At 32.6% G+C, this 23,064-nt stretch overlaps 1 protein-coding gene and 2 long non-coding RNA genes across 3 annotated transcripts in view; 2 read left to right on the top strand and 1 right to left on the bottom strand.

Moving 5' to 3' along the window:
- Positions 1-3,955, top strand: part of LOC110993646 (probable G-protein coupled receptor CG31760) — a 65,398-nt gene extending 61,443 nt beyond the window's left edge. The window contains exons 9-11 of the mRNA XM_045632629.1: positions 732-837; positions 2,162-2,305; positions 2,964-3,955. Of these exons, the coding sequence (XP_045488585.1) occupies positions 732-837; positions 2,162-2,305; positions 2,964-3,554 (841 nt within the window). The 3' untranslated portion in view covers positions 3,555-3,955. The remainder of the gene's footprint in view (positions 1-731; positions 838-2,161; positions 2,306-2,963) is intronic.
- A 17,164-nt stretch (positions 3,956-21,119) lies between these two features.
- On the top strand, positions 21,120-21,635 carry LOC123690077. The gene is made up of 2 exons (XR_006750892.1): positions 21,120-21,258; positions 21,448-21,635. It is a non-coding gene; the product is annotated as an uncharacterized LOC123690077 (long non-coding RNA).
- On the bottom strand, positions 21,252-22,151 carry LOC111003392. Its single transcript, XR_006750893.1, has 2 exons — positions 21,697-22,151; positions 21,252-21,400 (listed from the first exon to the last, which is right to left on the bottom strand). It is a non-coding gene; the product is annotated as an uncharacterized LOC111003392 (long non-coding RNA).
- Positions 22,152-23,064: the final 913 nt, after the last annotated feature.

The raw sequence follows: 23,064 nt of genomic DNA, 5'->3' as shown, positions 1-23,064 counted from the left end.
CGCGCTCGCTTGCGCGCGGCCACTTCGCGATAAGTTGCGGCAAATGCCTCGCGAGGCTGATCACTCTGTGTGGACGCGCCTAATGACAAATATTTGCTGCGCATTTGTGTCAAAGACCCGTCACAAGCATACGCAGTCGTTCATTTCGAATAGGAACTTGACGAAACTATTCAACTTAACGATAACCTCTAAATTAGTTTGCTTAGTCACTGTATTAATATCTATTACTAGCAGACACGGCCAAGCGTTGCTGTGGCTAAGGTTTTTGTTATATTACATAGTAGTAAATTAATCAAGGGAAACCGTAGGAGAACTTATGTGAAACGTTGGTACCACGACACGGACCTAAACTAAACTACCTTTAACTCAGCGCCATCTGTTAGAATTGTATCAAATAATAAACAAATGTTAATGTTATCGTAATTTTAGTAAGGATGCCTATTTTTTTTGAAAATGAAATATAGCCTATGTCACTCAGGAATGATGTAGCTTTCCAACAGTGAAAGAATTTTTCAAATCTGCCAAGTAGTTTCGGAGCCTATTCAATTCATACAAACAAACAAAAAATCAAACCTTTCCTCTTTATAATATTAGTATAGATATGAGAAGGATATAGATAACTCATAGTAGCTGATCCCTGCTGTAATTTTCAACTTACATATCATATATATAAGCGCGTAATTCTTAACCGTTATTTAAAGCTTTATAACATTACTAAATATTGTTCACAGGCTGTTCCTCCAATCTCCCGCTAACCCTGATTTGCTGTACATAATTTTCTTCTGCCACACCCAACTGACTGTCACCTTGCTGCTGTGTTTCATATTCGGTAGTAAGGTATGTGTAATCTCGTCTTATATCTTAAAGTTATCCCATTATCTGTAAGTTGCAATAGCGATACAGATAATGAGTTTTTGTTTCGCGCGATCCCAAAGCATTTGCACTACGGATGTTAAGAGAACTACATCGAACTTGCAAACAAAATCACTATTGGAAGTTACGGAGTATAGGTGCTTACCTCAAACAGAGGTCTTACTCTACGCCAAAGAGATTTTGCGAGAGAGAGAGAGAGAGCTTCAATGGCTTGTGTGTGAACTAATTATCATATATGTCAGTTGAGAACTCTCGTATCAATATAACTTATCTCTCTGGAGTTGGGAAGCCTTGAATCGTTCTTCATATACAAATTAAATACAGATTTATATAGGTTAAAGCATTTTGATATACACATCAAATGTAAAGTAGTTTCAAAGTTGTCGTAATATTTGGATGTGTTTAAGTATTAATGTATATAGTTAATTTATTAATCGTGGGTAAATATCACATAATAATCATTAAAACATCAAAAATTTAAAAATGAAATATATAATTATAAAATTGTTTTATTTATGTAGGTATTTTTTTAATAGTGGTTTCACTCGCGTAGATACCGTATGGACTATAGATATATTTCTGTTATCATAAAAGTTTTACTTTACTTAGTTTTATTAGTTCTTAATTACTTCCTTTCTGATTATTAGATACACATTTAAATTCATAATCTAATTAACGTATAGTTTTTACTTCACGAATCGACGAATCTAATACATGTTTAAATTCGTAACATCCTTAAGGTATTGAAAATTCTTGTTTCGAAGTAAATAAAATAATTTTATTTAATCAGTGCAGGAATTTTTAACTTGATTATTATAAATTGTAAAAAATGAAAACAAAGTTCCGACTTTGGATAGGCCAACATACCTAGGCTCATGGGCAAAACATTATTTTTTGTACATATTTATAAGTTCTATAATGCTGTACAACATTTTTTTGTTCATCACGTATAGTTCAATACGTATAGTTTCCACAGCTCACGCGATGATAGATTTTTTATACATTATTTTTTCACACCTTGGGTTATATTATTGCATTTTCCTTAGGGATCCCTATTTTTTTTAATATAGCATATGTCAGTCAGTGAAGATGCAGCTTCTAATGGTAAAATAATGAAATCGGTTTAATAGTTTTTATGTGAAAACATTACACACATAAATACAAAAACACAAAAGTTTCTTCTTTATGATATAAGAATAGATAAAAAGGTTTAAAATATAAGTTATTAATGCATATTATAACATTATAATTGTTATTTATGAAAAGTAATTATATATTATATATTTAGGCTTACATGGTCTTCAAGGGGCAGGGTAAAGATGAGAGGGAGAAAACGGGAAAGTTTAGATCCAAGCCCGCCGAGTCAACATATACTATGACGACTAACAGGAGTACTCGTTTCTGTGATAATATGACTGAAAGGGAATTAGAGGTAAGTACTTCTAATTTAGCTACATCTGTTATGTCAAATCTCAAAGATCCAGCGCTTTTAGGTTGGATTAGTTAATCCTGAGTTCTGACTAGTCAAAGGCCAAACAAATGAAGTTTTCTGGCTTCTGACCAAAGAGTTTTCGTCAAACCGGGGAGAACGTAATTTGGTCAGGCAAACGTCGAAACTCATTGACATCTTGGTTTTACCAATTAAACTTCAATTAAGAATTAGAATGTTTATTAGATTAACAAAACGTATTCATGGTTTTGTTTCCATAATGGAAAATAAAAAAAGTCTTCATACACTATAGTATAGTAATTAATTATGGTACAGTAGTAGAGGCAGTATAACATTTCTTTTAACAATAATGTTTTCTTTTGCAATTAAAAGTTTATAAGGCCCCCAAATTAAGAATCATTTGCACTTATTGTTACTAGTTGCTACAAATACAGTCGACGTTTTACTGAGTCTATCAATCACTAACAAGATCGAATCGGGATTGCCCGAATAATAGTATATTTAATTATTTTATATACATAAATATACACATTTTTAAAGACGTATGTAAAACGATCACTTTGTAGTGATATAGCAAAAAAAGTATATATTTTTGAAGAGAAATTAAATGAGACATGTTAAATTTTCATCCGTTTTATAGGAGGAGTTTCAGAAGATATGCAAACAGCTAGAGAAACTTCGAGAACGCTGTATACCAGTCAATACAATTCCAAGAAAAATTACAGCAATGCTTGATGCTGCTGCCGTACATGAACGTAAACCTTGCGCATCAGACTCCGCACCCCTTAAACTTAACACAGTTTTCAGTGCAGTCGCAGACAAACTCATGTGTACCGTGACCCCAGCGGAAGAATCTACCAGCAGTGGTAGAGATATGACATTCGACGCCCCTCCTTCCTATAAACAAAAATTCACACCAACAAAGAGCACAGATAATAGCAACGCAGAGCAAAGTCAAACGGATGTGACCACCGATTCTCCAAAACGTAAAGCAGATGATGAAAAAGACGGTGTGTTCAAAATTTCAGGTGAAGCAAACTGTAGTGATATAAGACCACCAGAAGTTAGTAGAAACGGTTATAATAGTGATAAATGCGATAAAAGTGATAAAAGTGTCGTGAAACTAAGCTCTGGGCCTGAAGTTAAAGTGAGATCGGGTCATGCAAGGACTCATGCGATTGTTATTAATCTAGATGATAAGAGCAGGTTTACAGAAGAAGTTACTGTGTAAGGCAAAATCCAAATATTGAGTATTTGATGTGTACGAGTTTTGTAATGTCTGCGTATATTTGATGAAAAATGTTGAAAACAAAAATGTTTTATTTGTATAAAAGTTTTCTAACTATTAAAGTTTTCATAATAAATACTAGACACAGGCAGCGTTAAATACTTTGTCAATCGCAAGATAGAGATATTAGGAGTAAGAACAGTAATTGTTTTATATTATTTAAATGGAAAGTAACTAATTTGAACGATAGGGCGAGTCACGTTTATTAACAGCGCAGATGTAGCGAAAATTAAATAAAACATTCTCTTAAAATTCTAAATACTAGATGGAATCATCTACTTCATTTCGTCTTGCTTAATTAAGTAAAATTACTTAAATAAAAAAGTGTTGGTAAGTGAATTGCTCTAGAGATATATTAATAATTGAAGTTTTTAAAACGAACTTTTTTTACATTCCTAATGGTGTTAAAACACTACGCAATACAATAGAATGTGTTAAAAAAAATTAATTATACCTATGTATTCGGTAGTGGAAAATACTAAAATATTAACATTTATTTTAACTAGCGTTATAACAATTTATTAATCAGTTTGATTATTTATATTTACAGTATATATTATGCTAGTCTAAACTGTGATTTTAAACGTTTACGTAAATGTATATAGTTATAGCTCTATGCATATCAAATTTAACATTCCGTTGAATATAATTATCATGTAAATAATCTGGAGAAATCTGAAGTGTTTATTATTATACGTTGTTATATATTATTAATATTATGCGACTTGTAAATATTTTAAGCGGAGGTTTTGTACTAATTGAATTATAAATACATTTTGGTACGTTCAGCAAACGCAAAACGTCGTGAGGAAAATTAGGAATAATATGTATTAGGCTTTCAAAAGTTGTTACTATATTTGAAGTAAAACTATTTGATACAAAACTAACATGAAAAAATATCCATATAATAAAATAGAGTTACGTCTTTGTGCTTACATGTTGAAAATAATCTTTGAGTCACAAGAAAGTTCGTCTCAGCAGAATTTAAAATTTAATGTCTCTAGTCCACTCCGCCTGGTATTTAGCAAATCAGCACCGTTATAAGTGCCACTTAGTTTGTTCATCTCTCACATTTTCCTAAGTGCTATTTTCCGCGGAATTCACTGGGGGAAATCAAATATTTATCAAAGGTATACGTTTAATTTCTGTCTTGTACAAATAGGCTGCTGGCTGGGAAAGTACTGTTTTTAAAATATTTAAAATAAGAATGTGCTTACATAGGAAATTAAAAATATTTTTTTTTTCACTATCCAGCAAAATCGTATTACCTTTTCAGATTGTCAAGTAAAATCGAACGTTGACCAAATAGTTCGTTACAATCACGCCAAAGTCATGTTTAGAATTCAGCAATTCGCATTTACATATGTGAAACGTAGCGAAAAACTGTTATGGCATTTAAAAACTCCCATGAATGCTATTGATGATATCAATAGACGCACAAGTTTTGGCTGTTATGTTGCCAGCAGATTGACAATTTTTTATTAGTTATTAAGAATTGAATATTATAATCATAGGCAGCTATGATAGCAGTGGATAAACTTAGTCACGAATTTTAAAATTTTTAGTCCGAACTTTTTTGTCTTTATTTATGAATTTATTAATATTACTTATGAATAAAAGAAATTGTAATTTTCAAATCATTCAAACTATGAAGTAAACATATTAACCCTGGTTGATCCGTCACAATACATCAACTTTTATGTAACAATAATCAGAATCATGTTATATATTAAGGATAAATTAGGGGTAGATTACTCTATCATTTGTGAGTGACATCTCTTAGACGTACCATTCGTTACAAGATCAATCCATCTTCTTTCCCTAGAGATGCAAAAAATTATGCCTTTAATATTATGTAGCGCCAAACTCAGTTAATCATATTAGACATTTTTTCATTAAAAATCCTCCTTTGATATTTCGAAATCTCGATAAAATTTGTAGAGATAAGAAATACATAAGTAACCTAGGCACAGTGCTAAGAATAGATCTTAAGAATATATTGAATTTTGACGCAGTCAATAACAGAAATCTTAAAACTTTTAATCATGGCCGTATATGATTAAGCTTTATGTGGTACTTTCCGAGTCCAAATAGATTTTTTTATGTTCTAGACGTGGCACATACAAATTATATATGATAAGACAACTTTTTAATAAACTTAAAGCTCTAATATCAAAGGCAGTTGCTTGCCGAACCCGACTCTTATAAAGCACGACGTGACCTTTGCAATTACATAATATAAAACGCTGGCACATTTATTCTATGAACGATTATTTAATTTCTTTTTTATTAAATAAAAGATGTTTAGAGGTCCGATATTAACAATAAATATAAATTCAATAAAACAAAATAAAAAGTAGAATATAATATCTTAACTGTAAAATATAATGAAAGACGTCTAGTGAAAAAAATGCTAAAAACACCACCATAGTGTTACTATTCAAAGTCATAGTATACTCCTTCCTCAAAGGCCAGAAACGCACTCCCTAAAAATTGGTGTCAATGGGCTTATATGCCCACTGTAGGCTCCTTTACCGCCCTATTATATAAAAAAACTTACTTTAAACTAAAACTTTGTTGTACATTTTTTTTTATAGAACAGGGCAAACGGGCAGGAGGCTCATCTGATGTTAAGTGATACCGCCGCCAATGGAAGCTCTCGCTGTTAGAGGGCTCGCGAGTGCGTTGCCGGCCTTGCGTTTGCATTTGCGTACAAATTCATAAAAGTACATGCATAATACTGTCAAAAACGCAATATATTAATTATTTATTAACACAACAATAAAAGAAGTTAGTACAAGTAGACGAGATCTCGAAGTTATTTTTGAACAAAGCCCCAACTAGGATATTAAAACTCAAGTTAATTGAAAGAAAACTTGGAAGGTTTCCAAACTTTTTAATTGTTCAGTTACAATACCAGTATCGCATTAGCGAGCCCTCTGGCATTTTATTCGTGGTATTAATATCATATAAGGCATATACAATTCCTGTAATAATTAAAGAGTTGTTTATGTTTGTTTAAAATATATAAAATAATACAAATATAGGTCTTGATACTTTTAGAAATAATCGTACATGTAATGACGTATTTAAATCATAAAACTCATATTCCCTATTATACTAGATGTAATTAGATGTCGATCGGTCCTAATTGATTTAAATTTACCTAGCGTAGGCCAGTTTTAATATTCATGTATTGGACATATGAAGAATATAAAATTAAGGTACGTCCGAAAAACTAAAGCAGTATATTAAAAAGTTTATTGTAAAATTAATTTAAGACAGCACACATTGATGTTAATGAATAATAAAACAATATTGCTCCAAGTCTGTGAACTTCACACTATTGTTACGGCTGAGTACTAATCTTCCGTACTTACTCATGTATTTTTCTTCAAAGTTAATATTAATATTACAAGTTGAAATTTTGTAAGAGCTAATTTCAGGTTTGAATCTTGAAATAGTTTTAGATATTAATCCACGAATGCTTGATCATATATAACACCATTCTTAATTAATGCCATTAAGACGAAATACATATTCCTCAAGCGAGGCCTACACACAAATTGCTAAAAAGGCCCGTTCAAATATTACATAGGCAGATCTACTGCACTCTATCTCTCCTCTTCCGTATGCCAGGAAAAGTAAAAAATGCTCTCAAGATTATATAGTACATAAACGTATTAATTTTTTATAGGAATCCTCGAAAATGCATTTCGTTTCCAAGCATAGACATAAGACAATGTGAGTGTAATATTTGTAAAAAAGTTAATAATTAATGCTGACGTATTCCAAATAAGAAAGCCAAAGACAATGTGCTTACATAATTCTTGATAACGTAGATATACGTGTCCTTCAATGTTTACCTTCTTTTAGAATTAATTCTAATTATATGTTAACGAATTCAAGGTTTAAAAACATACATAAAACGCATTGAGCTCAGATTTTCTTCAGAGGTTTTTTAAAATAATGTAATACCCTTACAAAGAATGAGCCTATTAAAATAATGAGTGTTCTTTGTTCATAACAGTATCGTCCTTAAGACCCCATTATTTAAGGATTATTTTCTTTGTCACGCTTGGAACAATAAGGATTGGATTGAGATAACTTCTGTTTCTATAACTCTGAAGGCTTAGTGTTTTGGCTCTTACCCAGCGCTCAGATGTGCACCTATGAATTCTTCTTTCTTTTAATGAAATGGTGTAAGGTAAGGTAGAATTTTCTTTTCAGGTGTCAAGTTTAATGCCTTGCATTGAGATTAGTAAAGGAATGTTTTTTTGTATAATTATAATAATTAAATAATCAAAACAAGTTTATGTTTTAACAAGCTTTGTTTTGAAACAAATGTGCTACCATAATATTTTAAATATATTATAATGTTTAGTTTCAAATTTTTTTACGATTTCCTATGCTATTCTTTCAGAGGAAATGCAATAATGCTTCCTGTATATAACAATCAATATAACCATAATGTTAAACTCTTACTTACTTTATAGATTACGTAAATAAGTTTTATCGTTATTGAATTCTCTTCCAATTACGTGTAAGATATATAATGTAAATATGCTTCAATTGTTCGCAATAATGTAGATTTAAGTGTTATTAGGAAATAAATGTATTATTTGTTTTTAATAAAACGTACCGTCACAGTCATAGAAAATGATATGACAAAACTAACCTCCCAGGTTAGTTGTCAAATAAGAATGTAAAACAAAAGATTGTATACTTCCTTGGATGCTGATTGGCGTAATTTCTAGTCCGTTTGACCAATCACAATCGAATCCAACGTTTTTAGTGAAACCGTTCATCTTTATCAAATTATATTTATACTGTGATAGTTAATGATAGAATACTATTCTTGTCATCACACTAATTAGGTACTGAATGTGAACTATATTTCTTCCTATAAGGTGAATTATGCTTAAAATTGTATGTAAAGCAAATACGATCTGTGAATAAAAGCGGTGTTCTAAATAAATAAATAAGTACATTTAATTATTCCTTTTCTTAAAAACCCTATTATTATACCTATATTTAAAACACGTTTTATTATAATTTTATATTTTCCCTTTTGTCTAGTACTAAAACGGTGAAATAAAAGTTGTTCAGTTAAGAATATAATAATCAAACAATATAAGACCGATATGTTTATTTTTAATAATATAATGCGTGTAAAGTTTGTCTAAATTATTGTACAAATACTTATTGCTCGCGTAACAGTCGCAGCATGGTAATCAAGAGTGTCCATGGGCGGCGGTATCACTTAACATCAGGTGAGCCTTCTGCCAGTTTCCCCCTGTTCTATAAAAAAATTTCATATATAAAATGTTTTTGTGATACACCACCGGATTTGAACGTATTAAACGTCATAATAACAGAAACGAACACAATGTTTGTGACTTTTGTCATTAGTACTTAATTCTCGACCCTCATAAAGCTTTGTTACGAACCGCGACTTCAGTAATAGAAACAAATTGGAGGCAGCAAAGAAATTTTCTTTGAAATTGCGTTAATGGTCTGTCGTTTATGTTGTCCTTTTAGTATGATTACTTATTTTTAACTGACTACAAAAAAACTGCAGCAATTTTGACGTTTTTGTTTATTTTATTTGTTTGGTCTTATTGATTTTTGGAGCCCCATTTAAAGAAAATTGATTGAATACATCTTCTGTCTATGAACAGAGTAATGTCATTGACATGTCAAATGTGAGACCAGTAAAATGGTCCAATTGAATTGTGTATATATATAAAGCAACTGCATAAATATTATTTAGATAATTATGTTTGTTTTATCACTTATGTTAATTGCTAGTATTGGCCATTCGTATCATCATCCATGAATTTGGGAAATTGGCGAATTCTATTTCACAGGAAGGGTTTCAAATTCCGTTCGTAGTTTACAGGATATTAACTCTCTCGTGAAAGATCTGAAAGCCCAACATTTATAGGAATAAAATTAGATATTGTCTGATAGGCAGACCTAACCGATATGCACACAGAATTTTACGTAACGTACGTACGTACGGTCGATCCATTTCGGAGGAGTTTAATTACACGAGAATTATATATTTTAGATATATTTGAAAAAAAAATATTAAAAGAAATAGTTTTTTTAGCGAGCCCCCTGGGATTGAGAGTGTCTGTTATACTCTGTTACAATCTAAAATCCATGCCAGTCTCAATAGCTACCAGAATCTGCCTAAAGAACGTTATTAGTATACTCTTGCCGTAAATTATTGACGGAATACCCATAAATGCCATCCATCGAATTACCACAAGTCTATGTAGGAAATTTTCTAATTTAGGTATTACAGCTCTGTTTGAGTTCCATACCTCAGTACTTTAGGAACGTTAAAGTGCCGATATCCGATACTCCTTTTAGTTCACTGCACGTAATGCTTTCAATTCCAACGTTTTCAAAAGGAATAGAGACTGTTATACGTCGTGTATTAGCGGTTGAAATAGGCTGAAATACTACCTTTGTAATAAACGATGGTGGCTTGATACGTATCTCTTGTCTATTTTGAATAGAAATTGCCTGTTCGTATGCCTTTGATAGAAGAGAGAGAACAAGTTCCATGAATGTGTTCACGTGAGTCACAGGCTAAAAATTGATTTATAAATACAAGTGGTGATATTGGAGGACAGGAAATTGCCTTAATCAGTAGAATTTTTACGTAATTATTGTATATCTGAATTGGAAAATCTTTATTACGCCCTTGATTTGAGAACTGGCAGTAAATGTAAAATTAGAATCATTTCATATTTATTTTCTATTTTTTGACGTTCATAAGTGTACTTGGTTACCTATATATGAATAAATTATTTTTGTCTTTGTCTTTGTCTTTATACTACACATATAATTATCAAGGAGTAAATATTTTACAGCAAAAGTGGTTGCTAAAAGAAATCGCTTGTCTTTGGAAAAAATAATATTGTCTCGGTATGTAACTTTGTCAGATTTTATGTGGTGAGGTCCGTAATTCTTTTTGTAGAGGAAAAAGCGTCTTCTAATGACTGGGCAACTAATTTTCCGGAAACGTGTGACGTCACAAATAATTTAATCGGAATAAGAAAAACCTTCTTAGTCCTGTTTTATTCTTCGTCTCATATTCTAGACGATATTTTTATCAAGACTGTATGAGAAATACCACGGGATAGTAGGGAGACACAGGTGCCCTAAATATAGGCAGATAGAAGATTTAGATGCGTTAGCAGGAAAGAGAAAGAAAGCCATGAATGAAGATATCTAGGACAGCTGGAAGTCTTTACCCGTGAAGGGGTTCCGATCAATTCCGAATGGGACTGATTTTAGTTACAAAATCTATTCACAAGAAAAATGTATATTACAAATCTATATTTAACATTTGTAAAAATAGGAAATAAAAAGGTGTTATTATTATTTATTATCCTTTATATATATTTACCTTACCTAAAAATATAATAGTTTTATTTTATTAATGTGTTTTATTAATAGTAACGTTTGTTTTAAATTTTTTATTTTTGTTATGTGTGTTTTTGTATAAGGCGATAAAGGATAAATAAATAAATATATATTATTGTTAACATCAAAGCTATCCACATCTCCAGAAAACAATTACCTAAAATGTAACGTTGATTTAGGTCGTGTGGCTGACAACTATAGGTTGACGAAGTACCGGTTGGAGTCGCGCCAGACATGTCCAGGTTTACTTTGGTTATTTATTGCGTATGAAAGCAAAGCTTATTTAGGATAACAACTAAGCTTAGTGTGCTCTATACAATTCCTAGTGCAAATCAGTAAATATTCGGCCTTTGGACTGCTTAAACACCTGTTTCTATTGTAGAAATGTGCATGTGTGAGTGTACACTCGGCCACAAAGGTGATGTTAATAAAATATGTTTTAATGCTTGACCAACATTCTAAATAACTTAACTTACCTGTTGTTATGACATGTTAATGTTTTACTAAATGACATTATAAAATTAATATGACATTTGCATGCCGATTTATATGAGGCGGATTGTGCAGATTTTGTATGTATTTAATTGTACCACTATCATAGAAAACGATTTCATTTCATTTTAATGCTTAAGTAACTTGTTTAAGTGAATGAACGACATAGGGTAGTGACAGTCTCAATCAGCCATTTACAATATATATATAAAGCAGGTTCCTGATCCTTTCTCGATCACTTTTTTTAAAATCAATCTGAAACAGAGACGAACAAAACAAAACTTCTTGAAGTATACTAACTATTCGCCTTGTACTAAAATCAATAATTAATGTTTTAGCAATAGAAGTTTTGTTATATTTATTCGTACTGTAAATTGTTTTTTCCAAGAAAATGATAAATTCCAAAACAAATCAATCTAATGTCAAATATATCTAATGAATCATATAAAATGACCTTTAATAATTTTATAAAATTACCCCAAAGCATATAGTCTCCCCAGACTGGTACTCAAACTCACTGTAGTTAACTACATAAAAGTTTTTATTTTCTAACAATGTAATTATATAATGTCTAAATTCTAAAGCATTTGAACGTTCTCCCACAAAAATGCTACGAATTTTCAACTTAAATCATTTTACAAAGAGTTAGCCGAAACGTAAACCATTTAGGCGTGACTCGATTTAAAGAATTCAAATAAAGATATTCCTTCATTTTTAAATGCTTTCAAAAAGCGCAGTTACAGTAGAAATATTGTGCGGCTTAAAGCCCTTCGTACACTGGGTCTTTATTAAAACGCATTGCCATTATATAATCTATAATTATCTAATATAATATATAAAAAAATAAATCATAATATAAAATAAATTAGATACGCATATTCTAAAAGAAATGATTCCAAAGACGCATTAACTCTAAATTTTATCAATCTTCTCTTGCAAAGCTGCTCGCTTACGTCCTTACTGTTTTTTTATTTATTTTTATAACAGGGAAAACGACAGGATCATAACTGATAAGTGATAAATAGACACATTGCCAAAGGCGAAAGTGAATCAAGGGGTACGCTCTTTTCTTGAAGGACTCAGTCGAATTGGTTCGGAAACACTTCAGTAGGCAGCTCCACATAGTGTTGGTGTATGGCAAAAACAGTCTTATAAACGCCCAGAGGTGAAAGTAGTAACACCATGCGGGGCCGATTATGCACTTTGTAGTTGCAAACGGCGGCTCGAAGTATCGTAACGCCTTGGTGAGCACACAAAGCTAACTTCCAGTAGTCTTTAATATCAATACGAAACTCAATATTGTTATCGGGATCACTGTTGGTTTTGCTATTGGTAATCGCAAAGTAATGTTGGTTGTGTGTCGTTAAATTAACCCTCAGTTCAGTGTACCACCAACCTTACAACGATCCAAACGAATGGTATTCGGTTTTCAAATTAATTATAAAAGAAGCAGATTTATGACGAATGAATTTAAATAATTCTTTATGCATTTAATTTAATGATTAATCGTGATCGTTTTTTTGATTATATCCAAATATATCTGTAGATCAATGGGTAAAATGTCGGCTGCGTATAATGTCGTTTTTCGCCCATTCATTTATTTTCTTTAGAATCAGCGAATGTAGACTAAAAGATACACCAGAACTATTTGATGGGCAGACTGTCTTAATAGTTGTGTTCTTTCGTTTAAGAAGCTCAAAATTTTACTTAGAATGGTCTTATTCGCTCACAAAAACATAAATATTTTTAGGTCAACGGGAATGGACAAATTCCGAAGTGGGCTCAGGGAACAATTGGTAATCCAAGAAATTTGTCTGGGGTTGTACAGGAAAAACCTTTTTTTATTACAATAGAGGTTTCTTTTATTAAATTGTATTAACTAACTATAAAAAACTTATCAAAAACATTTAAAGATATTCTTTTTATTATATATATTATTCTTTAGACTTAATATACATACAACTTTTGTAAAAAAATATTGTGTCACATAATATGCGAATAAATAACTTAGAGTTTATTATATTTTTGTACCATATTCTTGCAAATAACTTAATATTATAACAGTTTAGATACGGAAATTATTTTTTACACACGTCAAACCAGCTAACGAACCCTTACGAATAATACTCTCTTTTCAAACGCACGCCGCGGATTCAGCTGACAAAACATTTGACAGGACATAGTACGATTTGGTATTCTAATAAACACTGACCGCGGCAAAAACGCGGCTAGCGTGAGATTATTTAAATTTGGAACTAATATGATGAACGTCAAATCAATTACGCTCGGCTTTGGTATTCTGTTGTCATTTGACAGGTAAATTCGACTCTGCAGTTTATACGTCAAATTAAAATTAGCTTTTCGCCTCTGTGGTTTAGATATCCATTTTGAACAAAGAGAAACGAACACTTCTGGGTTTCGTGAATAATATTAATTAATACAGCATTTTATTAAAAAATGTTTAGAAAGGCTTAGAAAAATTTAACTTTGTTGTTATTATAAAACGCCCGTTTCTTGTACAAAGATTATTATCTACAGAAATAGACGAAATTTACAGTTGGACGAATAAAACGCAAAACTATTTGTACTTTTTTATTTTTCGAATAACCAAGGATTTAATTGAACGTAGAGTTTGATTATGTGAAGCAATAAGATAATCCTGTTTATCTCACAGTAATTGTTGGATACATTCGTGATGATGCCTTGTCTCGTGCAGAGCAAGTACCTACTTTCCTCAAATGTCAAGAATGCTGTGGCTATAAGTAAAGCCACTGTCCTAATTTTTATTATTCGTTAAGTGCAGTATTTTGATAGGATTTGATAGGAAATATGAAATAATTTCAGGCTCAAGTTCAGAATGTCGCGTTTGTAACAAGGACAAGATACCCTGGATGAAGAAGGAGACAACACAGTGGAAATTTGCAAATCATTCAACATCAAATATAACTTTACTACTTTAACTTAACTTTACTTATATATTATTATATATACTAAACATTACTATAAAGTATATATTCTCATTACATACATGTTAAGGTTATATATATTTAGGCTTTTTGTATAATTATAACTTTTTTTTTAATTTAGTTAAATATCCTTCGATATAGATTTAAATAATGAGCTCCATGTGAGGCGAGGTTTGAAGTATATTTCAGTTGTTCTAAAAAAAAACAAAATTATTTATTCAGTTAACACAACGCTTACGAACGTCAAAAATGAATTGACTTCAAATCAAGGGCGTAGAACGGAAAGAGAAAAAGTGGCAATAAACTTTCCCCCACTGTTTTAATCGCAAGGTTTTTTGTTTTACACAATGTTTGTAAGGGGGCTGCAACCATTAAACCATGTTCCACATGACTTAAGTTATTTATAGTTTAATAATAATAATAATAAAAAGTAAATATCAATGAAAAATGAAGTGTAATATCATACTTTTAAACTATAGAAAATAAGAAAGCCTATATATTTTTCGGTTACTCCATAAATAATTTCGGTAACACGAATAAATATATTTTAATTTTGTAGAAAGCTTCGCTTACTTCATTACTCGTTCAGTTTCCCCCGGGGTCTAACAGTGCTTACTAACGTTACTAATTAAACCAGGAAGTATTATTAAATTGTATTTATTATAAAGACTATAATAATTACATTTATTTTTATTTCAAGTCAGAAACTAAAATTTACTATATGGATATTATATGCATATTGTGCAATTTGATTTTGAGAGTGGGTGCCTGGAAGAGATCGCTCGAAAGCGATAAGGCCACCAGTTGTTCTCCTTTTCAATTAACTATGTTCAAATTATACTGTATAAATTTAATGACGCTTGTATGGTGACCCCACTCGATTCTGCAGCTAACTGAATTAATTTTAAATGAAAGTTGGGTATCAGGTAATCCAAAAAAATTGCCACAATTACCTTAAATTAATTTTCTGATATAAATTGTTCGATAAAATATTCATCGTAACTTAAGTGTATAAAACAAGCTTTACAAGTGCAATCAAAAGCTCGAACATTAAAGCCAACTTTTGAACTAAGATTCCGCTCGTTGATTTCTTCTGAACGATGTATAAAAGCCTTCACAAAAAGCTTTGTCCCGTATTTCGTAATTTTGTATCAGGAATGCTCGTTTTTACCTTCGCAACACAGGCTGACTTTTTGGTTTTATTTCTTAACTTCAGTTCGAATAACGTACTTATATTCTATGAAAGTTTTTACTTAAATCTAGTATCTGATGTTCACCAAAAATATTCGATCACCAACTTCAACCTCTAATAGATGGGGTAAATACCAGTAAATAACGCAATAAATTCACGACTATCACTTAATATCAGTATCACTTAACATAAGGTACATAATTAACATCTGATGGTTCCACCAACTACTCCATCTGGAAAGCGATAAGAAATATCAAAAAACCTACAACACATATTCCTCCCTTACGAGATTCTAATGGGAATTGGGCTGCAAGTAACATACAAAAAGTTAGGAGGTTTGCTGATCACCTAGAAAATATATTTCAAATCGATGAAGAAGATTCACTTGACTTCGAAGAAACATCGTTAGAAGAGTTAAACATCCGTCTAGTCACACCGAAAGAAGTTATAAGAGAAATTAAATGTTTAACTAAGAAAAAGGCGCCAGGTTTTGATTTAATTACGGGTGAGGTACTACAGCATCTCCCCCGTAAAGCCGTAGTTAAAATGACAACCTTAATTAATGCCACATTTCGACTTCAATATGTTCCCAGTATGTGGAAAGTTGCGGAAGTTATAATGATTCCCAAGCCAGGAAAACCACCACACGAAGTAACATCTTACCGGCCAATCTCACTGTTACCTGTTATAGCAAAACTATTTGAGAAACTCTTTCTCAAACGTCTTAACCCCATTATTGCCAAAAAGCAGCTCATACCGGATTACCAATTCGGTTTCAGAGATAAACATTCTACCATAGAGCAGGTCCATAGAATTACAAATAATATTGAAATAGCACTAGAAGAACAAAAAGTCTGCTCCACGGTCTTTCTGGATGTAGCTCAGGCTTTTGACAAAGTGTGGCACCGAGGACTTGTTTACAAATTGAAGAAACTACTGCCTCGTCAATTTTCAAATATCCTCGAGTCATATTTAACACAAAGAACGTTTAGGGTACGACAAGAAGATGATTATTCAGAACTGAAACAAATAAAAGCTGGGGTGCCGCAAGGGAGTGTATTAGGTCCGGTCCTGTACCTCTTATACACGTGCGATATCCCTGAACTAGAAGATAACATAATCGCGACCTTTGCCGATGATACTGCTATCATGTCTACGGCAGCTCCTGAAAAGGAAGCGGTAGTAAAACTACAAAGAGCTATAAATATTGTTGGCTTGTGGACCAAGAAGTGGCGGATAAGACTAAATCAGTCGAAATCAGTTCACATTAACTTTTCCAACAAGACATCAAATTACCTGCCAGTATACATTGATAACGACAAAGTTCCGTTCGAAAATTCAGCTAAGTACCTAGGTATGACGCTGGACACTAAACTACGATGGAAGGTCCATGTTAAAAAGAAGCGCGAAGAGTTGGATCTCCGTTACACTAAATTGTACTGGTTGCTGGGAAGGCATTCCACCTTATCAGTACAAAATAAATTATTGATATACAAACAAGTCCTGACACCTGTATGGACTTATGGTTGCCAGCTGTGGGGCTGCACCAGTAATAGTAACATCCAAGTGATCCAACGTTTCCAAAACAAACTGCTCAGGGGAATAGTCAATGCTCCCTGGTACATTCGCAATTACGACCTCCACCGGGACCTTAATGTTGAGGACGTCGCTACAGTAATAAAAAAGACTGCTGGAGCACACGAACATAGGCTCCACCATCACGTGAATGTCGAGGCTATCCAACTCCTTGACACCACGGACTTAGTGAGAAGACTGAAAAGGACAAAACCATTTGAACTAGTGATTTAGTGATAATGTACGTAAATATCAAGTGCTAAAGAGTGTCTGCAACATAGAACACAAGAACAGAGTGTGAAGAAGGGAAGACCTTTAATAGAGACTGTAAGTAGTGTTATTGGACACTCACTTATATAATAATCCTTTTTAGTAAATTAGGTTAGACTTAAATTACTTATTAGTCTTAAGTTAGGCTAGATCGTAATGTTCCATGATGTCTCAGTGAAGACACATGTATATAGAAAAAAAAAAAAAAACTTAACATAAGGTGAGCCTCCTGCCCGTTTGCCCCCTGTTCTATATAAAAAAAAACAAAAAAAAGACTGTATGTATATTTTTTAATTATTTTCAAATTCTCATACCGTAAAGTTTAAAATAAGCAGTAAATATTTAAAGTTATTTAAAGTACGGGGAAGATTTAGATTTCTGCGTCCTATTAATTTGTAATTTATCGCGTACTGTCTATCCTATTATGCCTTCATACGCATCTGTTATTTCATAGCGAAAGAAGCATACAAAATGCTACACAATAATATCAGTACAGTTAAGAAAAAGTATCCCTTAGATATCTTCTGAAAACTGAAATCAATTTCTTTAATAGAAGATTTACAAATTTAGAAAAAGTTGCAATCCCTCTTGCAAGTTTAAATATTTGCTAATACAAGCTAAAATTACAAACAGTTCTGAGCTTTTCAACGATTTCTCTTGCAAACTTTGTGATTATATAATTAAAATCGCTATCGCTTTATTTTACTCTCTCAGTTAACGATATACGGCTACATAAACCTAAATCAAAATAATTAAAATATGTATCGGCATAGTACGCCATATTATATGTGTTTGTTTTCTTTATACAATTATATGAAATATTAATAGGTATTTGGGGACGTAACGGGGTTGAGGTGATTTGAAAGTTTAATGTTATATCGATATTGTTGTTAGATTTTTTTTTGCGTCCATGCGTCGGGTTGTCTCTCTCCCTAAAATATGGCGAGGGGGCCGATGGCTGGCCATACGTCATACTCGAGAACGGGTGCTTCTTGTGGTGACTGGTCGTACTTGAATTCGTGTATGCGGTGATTTTAGTTGTTTATACTACGTATTTGCATGTTGTTCTCACTAGTATATAAGTGCGTGCTCCTATTTCACCATGCCTTCTGCTTATAGAGGACAAATCTTTGTTTTTAATTTAATTTATTATTCTCTATTACTCAAGATGTCATATTATGTCACATGGATGTAATGGTTGCAGCTCCTTACAAACATTGTGTAAAAAAAAAACTTGGCGATTAAAAAGAGTGGCGGAGAGTTTATTGCCAGTTCTTCTCTTCCATTCTACGCCCTTGATTTGAGAACTGGCAGTTAATGTAAAATTAGAATCATTTAATGAATATTTCTTTTTTTTGACGTTCATAAGTATACATTATGTTACCTATATGAATAAATGATTTTTGTTTGTCTGTTTTTTGTAATATTTGTTTTTTTAAGTAACAGGAGGCAAACGGGCGCACCTGATGTTAGGTGATACCGCCACCTATGGACACCCGCATTGCCTATTATACTTAGTTTATTAAGTTGTTTCTACACTTCTTGAAGCGTGTTCTCCAACTCTCTTCGGCCACAATTGGTTTAACAAGGTTTATTTGAGTGATATTCTCAACAAAAAGTTTGATGATTATCGCATTTTGGAGATTATGGTGATGATCGAAATCTTTTTATAATTGGCTGTATTTAATAAAAAGTTATTAAACATAACTTAACTATTGCGCCGTATCTTAATAAAATTTAAGTATCTTCTCTTGTTATATTATGTATAAATTAATAAATCATTTTCATGTAATACCTTAATTTTCTTGGGTCTTGATTAAGTGTTTTAACGAGGCTTTTAACTCAGAGATATTAAAACTGTAATGGGTTTTAATTACTTAACTAATTGAACTTCAAAGCTACTGAAAAGGATCGTTTTCGAAATAATTTCAAATCCCTGGTGATCTCGGGTCAAGACTGATTATTATGATGAAATATGATTACGACGCGGTCTAAAAAACTATCTTGAAAATGCCATTGAACTACTATATATACTAAACTTGTATACAGTTCTATGGTTAAATGTACAGGACTGACGTATTCCTTTCCTAAAACCTTCTTATCTTACGCATCGGAGTCATGGAATTGCGTCTGTAAATCTAAGGTAAGACTGTCATCTCGCAATAAGAAGGGGACGCGATGTGGGAGAGCGAGTACCTTGAATTTTTAGTATAGCTTTAGATTTATCTCATCTACCTAGTTAAGTTTAAAATTTCTTATAAACGCAATATATTCCTCTTCTCTTCATCGCATCTTTTACGACGTGTAGAGAGCAGCAAAGAAGTTGGTTTCTGTGTGGGCAAACCTGCACATTTGGTTGGTTGTCATTAGTGAGGTACCTGGAGCGCAATCTGGGCTCCACATCAAATGATATATAGGATGATGCAGAAGCCAATACAAAAAAAAAATCATCAGTATTGAAGAATGTACGGCGTGTATCCAACTTTATTCGTAATAGGTTTTCTGCCTCTGAGTTTGAGTTTGCGCATAGCTACTAAAGTTACTATTGGAAAGGAAAACAATCCGGAAGTGATCGAATGCCGAGGCCTCAGGATGCCTGATAGAGTTAGAAGGCGACATCGGCCGTCATTAATTCAATCAAAATACGTTTATTCAGTTTTGACGTGTCTTGCAAGCTTTTGAATTTCAAAAACGCTTATAAAATTCGTGAAAGAGCAAAGCTATTACTTGCATTCTATTGGTACACTGAGCTATAACTAACCTCTCCAAATGGGAACACATGACAATATATAGAAATGTAGTGAACTAAAAGGTCTACTTTAAGTCAGTTCCTATACTTTAAGAAATACGCAGTTTTTTTTTAAATATTTAAATCTATTACTGTTTCATGTTGTCCTGTTATATTCTAAGAATGCGTTAGTATGTGATGTAAATGCAAATACATTTAATTTCATACTTAGATGAAACATTAAGAAAATGTTTTCAGTATAAAATATGTATAGGAAGTATAACATAATGGCGCTTCTAAACGGGCCATGTTTTGCTGCAATTGATGGCTGCAACACATGGCCCGGCAACATTGCAAACAATGTCAGCCACACTATGCAATGTTGCAGTAATGTCCCGGCCATATAGCCAAACATGTTTTGTGTAGCCACTTATGGCCGATATGGCCCCGATGGGTTGCCGAACGATCGCTAGGCTATCGAATTCAACTGCAATATTGCACAGCCAGTTCTATTGTTGTTTCAGTCACTCTCTTTGTTATGGCATAGTGTATCCTTTTCTACGCGACATGAAGTTTGCTATGAGTGAAGTGTGCCTGTTGCTATATTCTGTGTTTTGCGATCAGCTGCATTTTGACAACTACGTCAAAATGGTTACTGGTCTAACAAGACAATTACTGATTTTATTGAAGAAATACATTTGCACCCCGAGTTGTGGGATATAAAAACCGGCTCATACAAAGATAGAAATTCTAAAAAAGATGCATGGAATGAAATCGCTGAAAAGTTTGGCATAACAAGTAACGAGGCTTACAAAAAATTCAGAAGCCTAAGAACTTACGCAAATAATGAGGAGAAAAAGAAGAAAAGTGGTAGTGCTGGCGGTAAAACAGTAAAGTGGTTTGCTTAAGATGCGATATCGTTTCTCTTTACTCAAAATACCACGAATATAGGATTACATAGTGAAAATGAAAACTTCTAACGTAAGTATCTTTAATAAAATATTTTAGTCATTATAAATGTACATATCTCTGTATTACGTATGTATCATATCGATTGATAAATTGAACTTCTTCCCTCGAAATCTTTTGCAACTTGTTTCCATTCTGTTACTCCTGACGGCATCTGAAAGGCTTAAAGATATACTAAAAATTTTATTTATGCATTCACAGGCGACTGAAACTACATACTGACATCAGTGCTGACCCACGTGAAGTCGTAGAATCAGAAACAACCGACACTTTGGAAGCCGTCGATACTACTCCAAAACCACGTACTAAAAGGCTCAAAATATTATACGCGATGCTGGCGAAAATAAAAACGAATATGCTGCTACTAGATACCTATTATTATTAAATTTGAAAAGTACATAATAGTTACTACCTATGCGTAACATATTTAATAAACCTATGTTAACTTACCTTGATGTATTATTTTAATCCTTCTATAATAGCTGTACACACCTCTTGTATAAAAGTTGAAATCTAACACTCTACTTGAAATCTAACATCTAACACGGAACAGGTACATAAAACTTTTAAATGAATCTCCTGTTGCCAAAAACCGTAGAGTTATCGCAAATCTCGTGATGGCGATGAAACAGGTATTGCTGTTCTCATGTTTGTATCATTTCTTTTTATTTTTGGTCCAATTTTGTTTAAGAGAAAGTCAAAGTCGCCTTTTGAAATTCTAGCCAAGTTCTTGAATAATTTATTATCAAGGCTTATTACTGCTAGACTCAAATTGTCTACAGTTTCACGCCTATTTAAATAAGGTCGAATCCTCAATCTCTTCTTTTTCTGTTCTTTTAAAATTAATATAAGCTGCTGCGACAAGTGTGATTTCATCAGCCATTGTTGCCGGTATGTGTGGCCCGTTTAGGTGTCTGCATCATGGGCCATACTATTGCTGACATATTGCAACACATGGCCCGGCCATAGATTGCTCGGCCATCATCTGCATTAAAACATTTTTGTGATGGCCGGACAATTAATTGCCAATAGTGCAGCCATCAATTGCAGAAAAACATGGCCCGTTTAGAAGCCCCATAAGGTAAACAGTTTCTGTATCTGCCATAGAGTGCGTGTAACATTTATTCACCCGCCTAATCATTGAACTGATTTTTACAATTAGAAATGCTGCTTTAAACCTGGTTTTAAGTCAGTGTTTTGTCGTTTGTTGTGTTACGTTGGATTTCAAACAAATTGTAAAAACTCGATAGTATTTGTGAGCGTATTTTGTTTATTGCAATTTTTTTTTGTATATTGCAAAAGATAGATAAAGTGGAAATTCTGTAAGCTTCCAATACAAAGAAAATGTTTTCAGCGCACGTGGAGTCTGCGAAATCCTGTTTAAAATAATAATAATTCCTAAACAATTAATTTCAAATATACATGAATAACGTTGTGAAATTAAGATAAAAAGTTTATATGTACCCTTACTCCTTTTGTCTATTGATTCCGTATGCATTAAGAAATATCACAAAGCACTAAATCGCTGAAATCTTTTCTGTTGAACTTAAAACTTAAAGATTTTTAATGGGGGTTTTCGCTTCTAGTTCATGGACATATACGTGCATAACACGAATGTCAAAATCAAGCTGCAATCAGCCATTTGGTAGTCTCGATGACTCTTATGGATCTTTGTGCAAAGATCTCGAAAGCTCAAAGCTTTAAAGGCCAATGCAGTGTTGCATCTGAAGTTAAAACTAGTTGGTCTCTTTATCTACAGACGCTTAGAGATTTGGTTTTAACAGCACTTCGCTGACTAAACTGTATTGAAAATGGCCA

This window comes from Pieris rapae, chromosome 20 (genome assembly GCF_905147795.1).
Source record: "Pieris rapae chromosome 20, ilPieRapa1.1, whole genome shotgun sequence".
NCBI classification, from domain to species: domain Eukaryota; kingdom Metazoa; phylum Arthropoda; class Insecta; order Lepidoptera; family Pieridae; genus Pieris; species Pieris rapae.
The sequence above is the reverse complement of the archived record's forward strand: the minus strand, read 5'-3'. Positions and strand labels throughout refer to the sequence as shown.